The sequence below is a fragment of the Varroa destructor genome, unplaced genomic scaffold, assembly GCF_002443255.2.
Source record: "Varroa destructor unplaced genomic scaffold, Vdes_3.0 BEIS01000006.1, whole genome shotgun sequence".
Classification (NCBI taxonomy): Eukaryota; Metazoa; Arthropoda; class Arachnida; order Mesostigmata; family Varroidae; genus Varroa; species Varroa destructor.
This window is the reverse complement of record NW_019211459.1, coordinates 7,044,543-7,059,318: the sequence shown is the minus strand read 5'-3', so window position 1 is coordinate 7,059,318 and position 14,776 is coordinate 7,044,543. Positions and strand designations below refer to the sequence as shown.

The window sequence follows — 14,776 nt, the reverse complement described above, 5'->3', positions numbered from 1 at the left end:
TATATATATAGGTATCTATAGATTCTGTAAGTGCACTGGTAGGGGAGGATAATTTCGATAAGATAGTATATAGTACTGTGAACTATGTTGACTAGTGCTTGTCGCGGTTATTGTACAGTCATCATGTTATTATTGGTAGGGGATAACTACACTGGTAAAAAAAAATCTCATACGATATGCAAGAAAATTGTCCTGTTTGTAAATTGTTATTATATCAGGCTACTGCATCGATTCGAGCTAATCTGAATTGAACACATACAGATAGAGTTAATAGCAGGTTTATTAAATCAAAATCAAAACGCGTATGCTTTTGAAGTTAGTTAGGCAATTTTGCCATTGAGGGCGTTCTACATGACCAAATGTCTCTAGTGTCTCATAAAATACGGATATTCCACAGAGTCATGCTAACAAATGCGATCCACTGGAGCTGAAATAAAACCTGCCGCGTTCAGAAGCGTACCTTTATAACAGCCGTCGTGTGATGCTTGGCTACCTAATCGATCTGAACGGCTGGGGACGCAATGGAGGACCAGCTGGACAATGTCCTCTCTGTCTCCAGCCGCTATTTGAAAGGCCTAGTTCAGTTGAATGTTTCCGTTAAGCGGTCAAACGCTACTTTTGGTCGATAGACCCAGCAGATATGTGTGGCCGACGACGCTTGTTGTGACACGTCGATCTATACCAAAATAAACAAGTCAAAAGAAAAAAAGACACCGTGCTGGTTCATATATTGAATAATTTTTATTTTATATTATAGTCAGAGCCATAGAAGAAATCGATGATTAAACAATAATTAAGTGAGGTTCCAATCAACTGGTGGTAATTAAATTAGTTCTAAAATGAACCTAACAGAAAGCTAACCGAAAAACTAAGCGGAACCGTATCGGGATATGTCTCATAAAACTATACACCTTCTTTTTTTTGCATTTTTCTTGGATATTATCAACCCTCAATGTTTCGACTCGTCTGTGTAAGCGCTACGGCAAAACTATACCATAAAGCTATTTGGTCCAATAGCTTTAATGCAGATAGTGTAAATATGGTCTTACAAATTATATTAAAGTTGTTGAAAGGTCTCATGCGGAGTGACTTCGACGGAAGTTCAACGCTATCACAGATTAGTGAAGTACGTTTCAAACGGACGGCAGCATGTCTCCATGATGACGCAAAACCGTAGAATGATTTTGCCAAGATCACTGAGATTAGGGCTGTTATGCTGCGGGAAAAGCCAAAGTAGAAGAGGGATTTTTTCGGTTAATTCAGGTTCCCTTTGCGAAAGCCCCTAACATCGTCGACGTTATACTGCTGGCAACAGCCAACTTGATCGTATCGTATCAAAGGTCCGGTTCAGCTAGCGTCAACTAACTTCATAATCCCTCCAACGGCGATTTCTGTCATTACTCACCGGCCTATTTCGTCAAGTCGATGTAACTTTTTTGAACTTATTTTAAAGATGAATTGAAAAGCTGATACCAACTCGATTCACTCTTTCTTCAAGTACGTCGTGTAAAAATTAGATGGGGTTGCTGCAGTGACAACGAATCGTTCTATGGCACAGAAACAGTCGCAGGTTTAAGAGATCATTAACGCACGAGGGTCTACATGAACTTTTTATAATAATAATAATAATAAGTAATGTCTTCGTATTTTGAGTATGTAGGTGCAAAAGCAGGTCGGACGATGGAGTGGAACCTATAGGAAATAAGCAGCAAACTGGGCATACTCCCTTTAAAAAGTATTACCTCTATATATGATGTGCATAGGCGTTTTATGGCATCAAAGCGTAGAGTAGCTCTGCTTGCTTACCTGACGCTCTCCATTGTTCCCAGCGTATTCTTGAAGTTTATGGCCGGAACTTCTTCAGTTTATGTGGGCGTCTCTTCGACTATCTTTGTTCGCGAAAATTACCCATCCAGTTACAAAAACATTATAGTTGAGGAGACAGATCTGGGAGAACGTTATCATCCATCCGGCGGAAACGAGATGATCACAATGCTTAACAGGAGTTTTTCACGAAAAAAAAAAAGCGGAACAGTAAGTTAAGAATGGCCGCCAACGAAAATTTCTATTCACATATGTATATGGTAGCATGGTGCAGTTAAGAGGAATCCTCCAACTTACGGAGACGCATGAATGCTTCCTACATTACACACTAGTAGAGAAAAAAACACCCCCCACATGCACAGTCGACAAGCGGTCATGGTCTGACCGGCTGTAAGACCAAACATTTTCTGCCTATTTTCTGTGTTCTATCTGGGTTAGCCAAAAAGACAAGGCGAATCGAAGCCAAAGCTTGTGAAGGTGGAAGCAACGAGGTAGAACCGCCAGCACTGACGCACTAAGTGCACAACAGTAGCGGCTTCTAGCCAATGCGGTCGAAGTTCCTTCGTTCTGTACCCAGACGTGGCAACAACAGCGGTCCTCGCGCCGTCAGAGCTACGCTGGCGTCGACATTAAAGTCAAAATCTAAGAATGAGTAATACGAACGCGAAAGGGCTGAGTTACACCGTACTGCATTCGTTCGTAGATCCACATTATGACCTATTAAGCGAACCATGTAAGAGAAGAGCGCCATCTGCGTTTGGCTGGCCGGTTCACTCTTTGTAACTTGCTTGACGTTCAAAGAAGAAAAGGTCCAGTAGACAACGGGAAACGAAGCTAGTCGCCCATAGTGGAATCTCTGCTCCTCTAAGTTACTCCATAGCACCTTTCGTGCTAATGGATTGTCAGAGAAGTCGGAGTGTGTATGTGTGCGAACGACAACTACTGTGTAAACTGTGCTTTACTGAATGCTTTCTACGCCATCTTGAGCGGACGTATATGCCTCAACTGGAACGTTCCTCGGTCGGCGTCAGCAAGGAACTCACTTGGATCGGCCCGCCCTTGGATCGGATGACTTAGTGGTGGCTTATGGCGCCGTGGGTCACGTTATATTTGTCGTCGCGCACCTCCTGTGGCCAAGGACCATACTGGTTAATAATAATAATAATAATAGGGACAAGAACGGAGGATCTGGTATAACAATACATAGATACTGTAGCCTCTGTAAAAAGGCAATGCGGTTTTTCGTCGATGGCGCTTTTTAAGCCACCAATTTCCTTCTATAGCTATCGTCTCTGAACGGCATCCGTTCTCGGAGGTAACACCCACGATATCCTATTGAAACCAACTGCCAGATCCTGGTCTTTGGGATCCTGTTTCTTTTTTGTAGCTGGCCTCAAAAGATCATTAGAGACCACATAGTCCTCATTTGATCTGTGCGAATAAACATCAGAAACCTGGATGCGTAGATCCACACGTATTAGTTCGATAATATATCGAGACTATCGCGTGAACTGAACCCATTTCTTTATTGTACTTCATTTAATATACAATGCGCGGACAATTTATAGTCACAGTTGGGAGCAGATGGATATGTCAACGGTGTGGAAATGTACGTCTAGGGGCATACACCTCAGAATATTAATAGATAAGATCATACTGAGTTATAGAACTCTGTTTAAACTACAATGAAGGTGCAACATGTTTAAAGTAATATTTTTGCTAAGGTACTTCATTTGGTCCTACTATCTTATTAGAAAACGTTCTCGTACGCCCAAAACAGTCGATATAGTAAATCTGATCAGGTCAGTTGCTGCTCGGCCTGACCAATAGCAGCGATAATTCATCGTCATCATGATCACCATCATCCTCGTCGTCGTCTTTACGCAGTTATAGTAGTGCTGATAGCCGTCGTTCAACATCGGGCGTCACCAGTTCGTGCACGGATCGCTTGCTTCATTGGCCAGCATCAGCAACGGCGGCCGAAGCGCTGAGACCACTACGGCGGCCTGAGCCGCAGTGCGATAACATTATCACAGTCTAGTGAACGAGCAACAGGTCGAACTTTTCCCAATGCCGATGAGCTGATCTGAGCTGGCCGTTCGTCTGCCTCTCTGTCGGCCTAGACGCCCCCCGCTCAAATCAGCCGAAGTCTCTGCCATGATCAGGAAGAAGACTATGACGTGGATGAGACAGAGTAACGATTCGTCGACGTTCAGTGCCGTTGCTCCTGCTTCGGTTGCCGTTGATGCTATGACTGCTTATTAATTGCAATAGTCGCAGCAGCGGTAGCGGTAGGTTTTCGAAAGCTTCGCCGGCAAAGAAAGAGTCAGAGTTGTCGGCAACGAGGTGGGAATCAATCCAGCGGGTAACCGTCAGTGGCCGGACAACTGGCCATGATAACATTCGAATTTGTATCCCTATATCATTGACTGCGTTGAGTGGTCGCCTATGAGGCAAAGGCCCGCGAACGCCGTTGACGACAAACGAGGGAGCAAAATCTGTTGTTGCTGATCTAATTCCTGCTCCTGCTGCTGCTACTGCTGCTGCTGCTGCCGCGGGCACAACCCTCGGCGACGCGGCGATCGACGCCTGACGACCGACGGCGGACTGCTGATCGCCGATCGCCAGACAGTGATTGTTCGTGGTAGAAAACGTTGCTGCTTGAGTCTCTGACGGTAGCCATCTCCTTCTCATCCCGAAAAAATGTCGGCGACGACGACGACAACGACGACGATGGAACCCCTCCCCGTGCCGGCGAACTCGCATGGCCAAACGGTACGCTGTTTGCCAGAAGGCGGGGAAGATTTCGGCTGGGTCGTTGGGGCATTCGCAAGAGGACACTAGCGGACGCAAGAGGACGGTGGCAGCGGTCAAATTGACGTTGACCGTGCGATTCGATCTGATCACAGCGCCACTAGACTCTTTCGATGCCTGCATCCTATTGCAGTGAGTGTCGGCGACTGTTGGATTGCAGGGCTTCTTGTGAGATGGGTCTTCGTGAAGAAGAACAAAAAGAAGAACAACAACATCGACAGCGTGGTCAGGTGGTGGCTCTGACGGCGATTGCTCGCGATAGAGACGGTCTGTTGCCCGTCGTCATCCCGAAACGAACGCAGCAACAAGACGAAATACCGATAGAACGATCTGTGTATTTTCTTTACTTCGATCTACATTCCCCAACGTAATGAACGAAAACTAGCTGGGGCCCGAAGGAAAAGGGCCCGTCGACACGGGCCAAACGGGCAGGGGGTGGGGGCGGGGGGCGGACCACGCCAGGCTATCAGCGGTCAGTCGCTGCGGTAGCAGCAACATCCAGCAACGAAAGCTTCGTTTTTTCTCGGGCCTGTTCGTTAGCTGGCCACGAAGCTTCTACATTTTCTCGTGCTCTACATTACTAATAATTTAAAACAGAGCACGCAAAAAGGACATGCTCGTAAATTCGTCTCGATGCTATCCAGGTGATCGTGGCTTCTGCAACGAGCACCACTGTCAAGGGTATAAACAGGTGAAGGAAATCGATGGAGTGGTGAAGATGGACGGCCTGTGTCCGCATGGTGTATTCTGTATGATAATAATTACTATACACTTGTTTGTAGTGGTATCACGGTGAAGAAAAAAAGCAAAAACCTAGTAGATCTGGATCCGAGCTTAATCAAGTTTCAAATGAAATTAGTAGAAGATGGAAATGTTTCGTTAGGAAATATCAAAACAGTCTCAGAACAAGAAATAAAAATTGTGCGAAACAAATCAATGGCGAAGAGACGAGATAACGTGGATAATACGCTTGCAATTACAGATCACGTTTAACTACCGGTTATTGGCATAGTAGGCGATTACCGGGAACCTCAATTCTAGGTAGCTGAAGTTCGAACAGACATCGATATTGACCTTAACGCGAAGAAAAATATCATCATATCTTTGGAGGACGGCAACAAAGGACACGTTATTTTGCACGGTTCAATCGAGTTGTACGTATGAAGCACGACCCGCACGCTGCGATGCTGATCAAGGAACGACGTTCATCGTTCAGCGACGCGCGGTCACTTTTGGCAAACTATTAGCAGTATTACGAATTTCAGCTAAAAAGGTTGTCCAGTGCCAATACCTGCGCTAGACGACCGTAACTCCTTCGTCGACCGGTATTTCGACACGACAACGATCCAACAAGGCCGCAATATGGACATTGTTTCGTTGTCAACATCGTAGTCATTGCTCGTAGCTTATGGACTCTATTCTCTATAAAATTGTCAACAGGCAGCGATAGTCGATTTCGGTCGCTAAGCGATCGTAAACCAAACCTCGAATCGTCTGCTTCTCTTTAGAACACAATACCGCAATATTTTAGGGTAACGATCGTATTCGTTATTCCTTATCGAATCAACGTAATGATCCCAAGATTATCGGGCATCGATCACCCATCTCACCAGGATGGTTTCCTGCTTAGATTGTATATACATACTGCATGAAGACAATAACAATAATTATACCACATTCGTCTGTAGAGACACGTATGCATGGACGAACTTAATTGCATTGGTAAGCTTCAAGCTCAGTCGTGCTTTAGTACTATCATGTAATTCAGTTCTGTGCGTTACGGTGAACTGAATTCGTGGTGCGGCGCCCAGTTCAAAAAGGACAAAAGCGTGCAATTGGACGGCCGAACCGAATAATCGCGACTTCCGCCGGGGACTGCTGTTTCTGCTGCGCTGGCTGCTCCCCCGTTTACCGGAACGTGGGAGTCGAAGTCGCTGTCGTTATTGTAGTTTTGTACTGCTTCTGGCGGTGTTGTTTCAGACATTGCGGGCTCAAAGACAGTGTCGGCACTTCGTGGTCGCCAGATAATAACGCGGTAACTTCGGCTCTGTAAGATGATGCGCGAAGGATGCCGACTGCTTTTCGTTTACTTAATTCGCCCGTCGGTGTCAGAGCCTCCGCCGGCTTAGACTTTATCAATGGAAATATCAGCAGAGCCAGCGGTAGCAGTAGCAACAGCAACATGTCTTACCTGCACTCGTCGACGTAATCATCATAAGTCATGATGATGGTTACCGATGCGATAATCCCCGCAGTTCCTTACCGCGTCGCTTACGAGATGACCCAGCGTGTGGCTAGTGTGGGCGCATCCGTTCTCAGGCCAAGCTTGCTAGGCGCCTGACAGCGGAAGCTCGCCTCTAGCTGTTTCCGAGATGAATACTTGGACCGCCACGCTACGGTTTTTCTGCCATTGCTCCTGCTACCGCTGTTGCTGTTGAATCGACGGTCCCGAAGACGAAGGAGGAGGCGGTGGCGGAAGACGGGACATCCGCTGGCCGAAGCGGTGGCAGCAGCTACGACGCAGCAGCAAACGTAAAATCAGAATCAGCTGGAGGCTTTGCCATTCTATCGGACGACAGGTCATCGCATGTTCAACCAGCGGTACTTGGTTCGTATGATTCAGACGTTGACTTGGAAAGAAGAAAGTGTCTGTCGACGGCAAGAACGCTTCACCTAAGCATAGGCTCGTTTCTTTAGCTTGCTCGCTTGCTCATTGAGCTGAGTGACGACTACGACGTGATGTCCTTTCGGGCAGGCGTCATGGTTGGGTGGGTGGAACGACAAGCGCCCGCCATTCCTGTCGTAGTTAATACAGTCGGCTTTTCGTTCGGTGACCATGAGCACCTGTGTTGAAGTTCTCGAGATGCATGTGAGGGACACAGGCATATGCAGAAACAATGAGCGCTTCAGCCGTCTTTCCCACCAAAACAAAAATCTAAGTGTTAGACATTGCAGCAATGGTGTATCCCATTGTTCGCAGTGTCCATGAAGCACGTTGGTAGCGAGGATAACTCTCATTTTCGCCAGTAGCACTTGGTCTAAGATAGTACGCTCGAGCTGTAAAAGAGGGACCACTGCTTACATTATGATTCGAGGATATGGACACTTCGTTTTGAATCGCCACATCCGTTACTTCGAAAAATGCACATATGCAGGACTTCGTTCAATTAATCGCCTAGGTACGGTTTTCTGATACGTGCACTGTTGGCCCACATACATGTTATGTAGGCCTTGTTTTGTAGCTTGAATATGACGTAAAGCCTTCTCGCTGATGATCCTAGAAGGACATGGTTGTTGCAATGGCATGAAAATATCCATCGTAGAGCTTTTTTCCCAAGCCGTTTATATCGATACGTAGTATGTACGCAGGATCGAGGTATGTAGTTTCTGAACTTAACGTTACGGCATAGTATGACCAAGAACAATAAATGGAAATGTGAACTCCCTACTGTATCCAAGGGTTCAGTCGCAGCAGATTGGCTGCGCTAAAAAAGATGGAGGTAACATGTCGGTGGCCTGAGCGGGCCTCTCCTTCGAACTGCCATACAATGAACTACATTACGAGTGCCGCTACCGTATTGCCACCGTCGCCTCGTCCGTTGAAAAGTCACGCAACGTATTCGCTATCAACAATCGCATCGACCCGTTTCGAGCGACCCAGCCGCGATTTGCTATGCGCGTATTGCCTCAGTGAAGCCGACCAGATCTGTTTAGACTCCCCCACGTCCAGCCTGGCTAATGTATACTACAGCAATTCTCAGCCAAATAAGTAGGTGCTGGGGCAGAAGGCCGGAGGCCGTCGAAGCAGAGATGTGTGGGAGCCTACTACTGAACCGTGTAGCCTATCTCTCCCGTTTCCCAACGATGCGGACCGTTGATTTCGATCTTGCCACCGATCTCCTACGGTGCCTGTAATAAATAAAGACGTTTTTATTTTTTGCGCCATAGGCATCAGAGTACGTCGGCATCGGACTGATCTGATATATTTTCTTAGAAATCGATAAAGGTGAGGATAATTATATGCCAAATCTGTGCGAGTATCAGACGGCAATATTTAAATTTTTTGTAACTTAGCCATAACTGCACTTCTTATTGTGACGTATTTCACTTAAATTCAAATTTCAGAGATCTGGATCGACGCATCAGTAAATAATATATAGTGCCCTTTTATTATCTAAGTTATGTACACGCTCATGGTCCGACTTCGATAGCGCAAGTAGTTTACATTGAATTCTTGCAATGATAGTCAATACGTGCAGAGATTGCGAACCTGTAATCGTAGCTTATATAAGAGAAAGCTTTCGGAATCTCTAGCAGATCACTTAGTATTAGTATCAAGACACATCAGATACGTTCGGAAGTTGCGATAGAAAAATTCGTGGATACTTCGTAAGGTGCAGGCCTACACTCTGTTGTCCAGCGTAGAACTGTCAAAGATCAACGGTCGAGTTTCATGTCCGTTGAGTGTCGTCGACATTGCTTCACACCTATCAGACTCAGGCTCTATAAGTGAACTAAAGCTCTCGTCAATCTGCATCCATTGCACCCATCTATCTGTTCGCTGACTTTTGTTATCTCGTTACAGCCTGCGGCTGCTGCCATATGCTTGAGTCATAGACAAATAGTCGGATCGAGCTTACCGAGTTTACTAAATTATCTACGGTCAACATGAATATTCGTAAGCAAAGAGTACAGCTCATGATCGTCCCACACCGACAGCTGGGTTTTTCTTCATTCATATTTCTGCATATAATAGTATATAGATGGTATATGACTGTGGCAAAATACAAACGGCACATTGTGTACTGAAGGAAGATAAGCGGATAGCCCATTTCGAGGCTCTTCTCGAGCACAGCCATGAAGACAATAGAGCTATTGGCCTCGAACGCAGAACGGTTGCGTCTGATTTCTCATGTGTTCTTTGCATTTGCCTAAAATTATTTAAAATGAAAATGGCAAAATTAAGGGTGTGTAGAAAATGTAGTGTTCTATTGATGCTTTCGGAGTTAGTACCCCAATAAATATGCATCTGTTGTAGACTCAAAATACAGTTAAGAAAGAAGCGTCTGTGTAGCAGCTACAACGGGATTAAATCATTCGGTGCGGTAATACCTTACGTGTTTGATATTTATGTAGACGTATGTACTTGAAATGGCTAGCCGATAATTCTGTGTGGAGTGAAAGACGTTTAAGACATTAGGTAGATCGTGCACCGTGCATCGTGCAGTCACGCTGTAAAGCTTCAAGTTGAAGTATTGGTTCCGTTCGCAGTATTTATTAAAATTTCGATCAACTAATACTCCACCGTATGGAAAGCCAGATTCAAATGAAACCGTTCGAAATTATTGTAACTTAAAGAAGAAGTTTAGTCGTAGTAAGACAAGTTATAGTTCCTGTATGCCATTTGAAAATAACGTTACGTGCTTATCCAATGAATGATCAGGTGTTGCCTACGCAAAACCGAAAGACACTCACGAAGCTTATTAGACAAAGCAGTATCAAGAAATTGGCAAATATGAATGTCAGATTTCAAATGCGGCCTAAAAGTTGGCTAGTCATAAATTGTACTTTAATTATCCTCTGTTGGATCTAAGGCAATGATATCTCTGAAAGGCTCAACCGTTCTCTCTATTTGAACCCTTAACAATATGGATTACGAACCTCAATACAGTTGAGTTCATCTAACTGTGGTGTAAGATATCTACCTATTTATCTGGCATACGTCATGACGTTGGATCATTTTTCCCATTATATACGTATGATTCCGTGCGGCCCATTATGTTTGGATATGCTTTCTAGCTTAACCGACATAGACTTCTATTATAATGACTGTTATAGCACCTTTTACATAATGAGTGTACGCGTGCATAGCTGAATGTTTCAGTCCCCGAATCTCTCCCGACTTGGCACCTGTTCTCCATATTTTGTCGATTCTCATCATCTCCCCTCAGCCTATGGTGCTATTCCAGTCCCATTGGCATGGAGTAGCGCCTTTCTCTAAATCGTTCCTATGTAGCTATTTGCGTCTCCTTGGCGTGACTCGTCCGTAGACCGGTATGTTTGGTGTCGACATCGTCGTCGTGGCCGTAAGGGGACGTGAGGCTCCGCCGCCGCCGCTCGCCCGGGGAGAGGGTCGCCGCTGTTTGGCCCCGCCTTCCGACGCACGCTGGCCTAACGCGCTGTCGCTGTCTCAGCCATAAGACCATTCAGTTGTCGTTAGATAGTAAGCGTGCTTCGACCGTGAAAGTGGTTTGGCGCACAGGGTGCTATAGTGCTTGTGTGATCTTCCATGGAATACATTTATCTAGCAGTCGGATACCCGTGTAACCTCCGCTACCACAATACTTACTACGACCGAATACGCGCTCCAGTCGCAAAATAGAACTAGTATATATTGGAGATACAGCGTACGTATATCGTACGGAAATTGGCTAAAGTTTCAAGCAAAAGGTTCGTTGTAGTTGTTGCTGCTGCTTTCAATTCTGCGCGCAACGTATCGCCGTTTTCAATAGCGGCAAAACGCCTTATCAACAATTCACTCAGATCGGAACTACATATTATATTAACCCTGTGATAGTATGTCACGTCCGTAACATCGCGCCTACCATAATTACGTACCGATGCAATAACATCGCCTGTCCTTCTCTGTGCATGTGTGTGCCCTTGTCGTGTTCACAGACTCCTCTAAGCTGGCGCCACCCGCGCACCGGCGCAAACACCAACGACCTCAGCACGTCAGTACGACGCTCGGCGCACCTAGCAGCCAGAAAAACAGTATCAAGTCGGAACGCCTGACCCCGGAAGAGTCGGCCTCAGTCGTCAATACGCGGCCAGGCACCACTAGTCCGGTTAGTCCACACAGCACAACAGCCGTGCACTCCACTATGCCGCCGGGCTTCTCCGCCGGCATCGGATTCATGCTCGGCCTGCAGCAGGGTCCACTTGGTGGGCCGTTAGGTCCGTTAGGCCAGATGGGCCACCTCAGCCCAGTGGCCACAAGCCCCGGAACGACACCTTCAGCACCAACCGCCTTTAACCCTGCGCAGCTGAAGCACATGGAAATGGTGATGAGCAGTAATAGCAGCAGGGACTATTCGAAGTACCTGCGATCTCTTGCCGCTAAGTATAACAGCAATAATCCCTTAAACGAAAGGTATGTAACCAATGCTTATTATACAGATACATACATACGTGTTTCTATAGATGAGTGGATAGGTTTCATCCACAGCGAAATTCCATTGATTAATTACCAAATACGCAATTTTACGTTGGGGCGTCAGGTAGTGCCTATTTATCGTACAAAATGCATGTGGAAAGATAGTCTGGCACGATAATCTACTTCCTCTGATCTTGTCATTCTCAAGACTTCTTTTGCACCTCTGAGCCGATTCCCAATTGAGAGTGTTCTCCTCGTTCGGACAACCCTGTGGGGTTCGTCATCGCCATACCAACATTGTTTGGCCTTGTCACAACCCATTTTTATTTCGAGAATGTAACTAATTTCTGATTGAAAATAACGCTATTAGGGTGGGGCAGCCGGTAGTTTTTCCGGGTAGCTCAGCTTATATGTATGTACGTACAAACTTCGCTTTCTCCTACTAGCGGTCCATGTTTCTATTATTGTCAGCCTTTCAAACTCGGCTGCAATTAGCCAAAAAAGGAGAGTCGTAACCCGTACCACAGTCTACTGTCGGACCGTTAATCACTAGCAGGTTGGTGGGAGGACCTCATTCTTCCGCCTCTTCAGCAGCGGCGGCAGCGTCTTCACGCACTTCCTTTGTTTCACTAAAGTTGAGGGAAATGTCAGCCCCTACGATCGTCATGCCTCCGGTTCACCTGTGCGTTAACGTGTGTGTGTGTGTGTGTGTGTGTGTGTGTGTGTGTGTGTGTGTGTGTGTGTGTGTGTGTGTGTGTGTGTGTGTGTGTGTGTGTGTGTGTGTGTGTGTGTGTGTGTGTGTGTGTGTGTGTGTGTGTGTGTGTGTGTGTGTGTGTGTGTGTGGGGGTGTGTACGTTATCGCTGAGCACCGCTCCCTTTCCTTTCGTCGTCTTTAAGAGGCAGACACCTACTGATTGTTGCCTGATGATTGCTGCTGCTGCAGCTTATGGCGGCAGTGATGTCGCCCGGGGAGAGGGTCGCCGCTGTTTGGCCCCGCCTTCCGACGCACGCTGGCCTAACGCGCTGTCGCTGTCTCAGCCATAAGACCATTCAGTTGTCGTTAGATAGTAAGCGTGCTTCGACCGTGAAAGTGGTTTGGCGCACAGGGTGCTATAGTGCTTGTGTGATCTTCCATGGAATACATTTATCTAGCAGTCGGATACCCGTGTAACCTCCGCTACCACAATACTTACTACGACCGAATACGCGCTCCAGTCGCAAAATAGAACTAGTATATATTGGAGATACAGCGTACGTATATCGTACGGAAATTGGCTAAAGTTTCAAGCAAAAGGTTCGTTGTAGTTGTTGCTGCTGCTTTCAATTCTGCGCGCAACGTATCGCCGTTTTCAATAGCGGCAAAACGCCTTATCAACAATTCACTCAGATCGGAACTACATATTATATTAACCCTGTGATAGTATGTCACGTCCGTAACATCGCGCCTACCATAATTACGTACCGATGCAATAACATCGCCTGTCCTTCTCTGTGCATGTGTGTGCCCTTGTCGTGTTCACAGACTCCTCTAAGCTGGCGCCACCCGCGCACCGGCGCAAACACCAACGACCTCAGCACGTCAGTACGACGCTCGGCGCACCTAGCAGCCAGAAAAACAGTATCAAGTCGGAACGCCTGACCCCGGAAGAGTCGGCCTCAGTCGTCAATACGCGGCCAGGCACCACTAGTCCGGTTAGTCCACACAGCACAACAGCCGTGCACTCCACTATGCCGCCGGGCTTCTCCGCCGGCATCGGATTCATGCTCGGCCTGCAGCAGGGTCCACTTGGTGGGCCGTTAGGTCCGTTAGGCCAGATGGGCCACCTCAGCCCAGTGGCCACAAGCCCCGGAACGACACCTTCAGCACCAACCGCCTTTAACCCTGCGCAGCTGAAGCACATGGAAATGGTGATGAGCAGTAATAGCAGCAGGGACTATTCGAAGTACCTGCGATCTCTTGCCGCTAAGTATAACAGCAATAATCCCTTAAACGAAAGGTATGTAACCAATGCTTATTATACAGATACATACATACGTGTTTCTATAGATGAGTGGATAGGTTTCATCCACAGCGAAATTCCATTGATTAATTACCAAATACGCAATTTTACGTTGGGGCGTCAGGTAGTGCCTATTTATCGTACAAAATGCATGTGGAAAGATAGTCTGGCACGATAATCTACTTCCTCTGATCTTGTCATTCTCAAGACTTCTTTTGCACCTCTGAGCCGATTCCCAATTGAGAGTGTTCTCCTCGTTCGGACAACCCTGTGGGGTTCGTCATCGCCATACCAACATTGTTTGGCCTTGTCACAACCCATTTTTATTTCGAGAATGTAACTAATTTCTGATTGAAAATAACGCTATTAGGGTGGGGCAGCCGGTAGTTTTTCCGGGTAGCTCAGCTTATATGTATGTACGTACAAACTTCGCTTTCTCCTACTAGCGGTCCATGTTTCTATTATTGTCAGCCTTTCAAACTCGGCTGCAATTAGCCAAAAAAGGAGAGTCGTAACCCGTACCACAGTCTACTGTCGGACCGTTAATCACTAGCAGGTTGGTGGGAGGACCTCATTCTTCCGCCTCTTCAGCAGCGGCGGCAGCGTCTTCACGCACTTCCTTTGTTTCACTAAAGTTGAGGGAAATGTCAGCCCCTACGATCGTCATGCCTCCGGTTCACCTGTGCGTTAACGTGTGTGTGTGTGTGTGTGTGTGTGTGTGTGTGTGTGTGTGTGTGTGTGTGTGTGTGTGTGTGTGTGTGTGTGTGTGTGTGTGTGTGTGTGTGTGTGTGTGTGTGTGTGTGTGTGTGTGTGTGTGTGTGTGTGTGTGTGTGTGTGTGTGTGTGTGTGTGTGTGTGTGTGTGTGTGTGTGTGTGTGTGTGTGTGTGTGTGTGTGTGTGTGTGTGTGTGTGTGTGTGTGTGTGTGTGTGTGTGTGTGTGTGTGTGTGTGTGTGTGTGTGTGTGTGTGTGTGTGTGTGTGTGT

The 14,776-nt window shown here is 46.6% G+C and overlaps 2 protein-coding genes and 1 long non-coding RNA gene across 7 annotated transcripts in view; 2 read left to right on the top strand and 1 right to left on the bottom strand.

Moving 5' to 3' along the window:
* The window catches only part of LOC111252600 (uncharacterized), a 213,519-nt gene extending 200,858 nt beyond the window's left edge, over positions 1-12,661 (top strand). Inside the window, exon 5 of the mRNA XM_022810775.2 lies at positions 11,317-12,661. Within this exon, the coding sequence (XP_022666510.1) occupies positions 11,317-11,972 (656 nt within the window). The 3' untranslated portion in view covers positions 11,973-12,661. The remainder of the gene's footprint in view (positions 1-11,316) is intronic.
* The window catches only part of LOC147754799 (uncharacterized), a 28,083-nt gene continuing 13,595 nt past the window's right edge, over positions 289-14,776 (bottom strand). The window contains exons 2-4 of one of the 4 annotated variants that reach the window (XR_015330775.1): positions 1,807-8,547; positions 1,050-1,216; positions 289-676 (exon numbers count right to left, since the gene is read on the bottom strand). This is a non-coding gene — a long non-coding RNA (uncharacterized LOC147754799). Of the gene's footprint in view, positions 677-730; positions 8,548-14,776 lie in introns of those variants that run through there. The other 3 variants (XR_015330778.1, XR_015330776.1, XR_015330777.1) reach the window with 3 other exon arrangements.
* Positions 12,857-14,776, top strand: part of LOC111252450 (uncharacterized) — a 13,748-nt gene continuing 11,828 nt past the window's right edge. Inside the window, exons 1-2 of one of the 2 annotated variants that reach the window (XM_022810363.2) lie at positions 12,857-13,088; positions 13,317-13,791. In XM_022810363.2, the coding sequence (XP_022666098.1) occupies positions 13,523-13,791 (269 nt within the window). In that variant the 5' untranslated portion in view covers positions 12,857-13,088; positions 13,317-13,522. Of the gene's footprint in view, positions 13,792-14,776 lie in introns of both variants that reach the window. The other variant, XM_086993924.1, reaches the window with a different exon arrangement.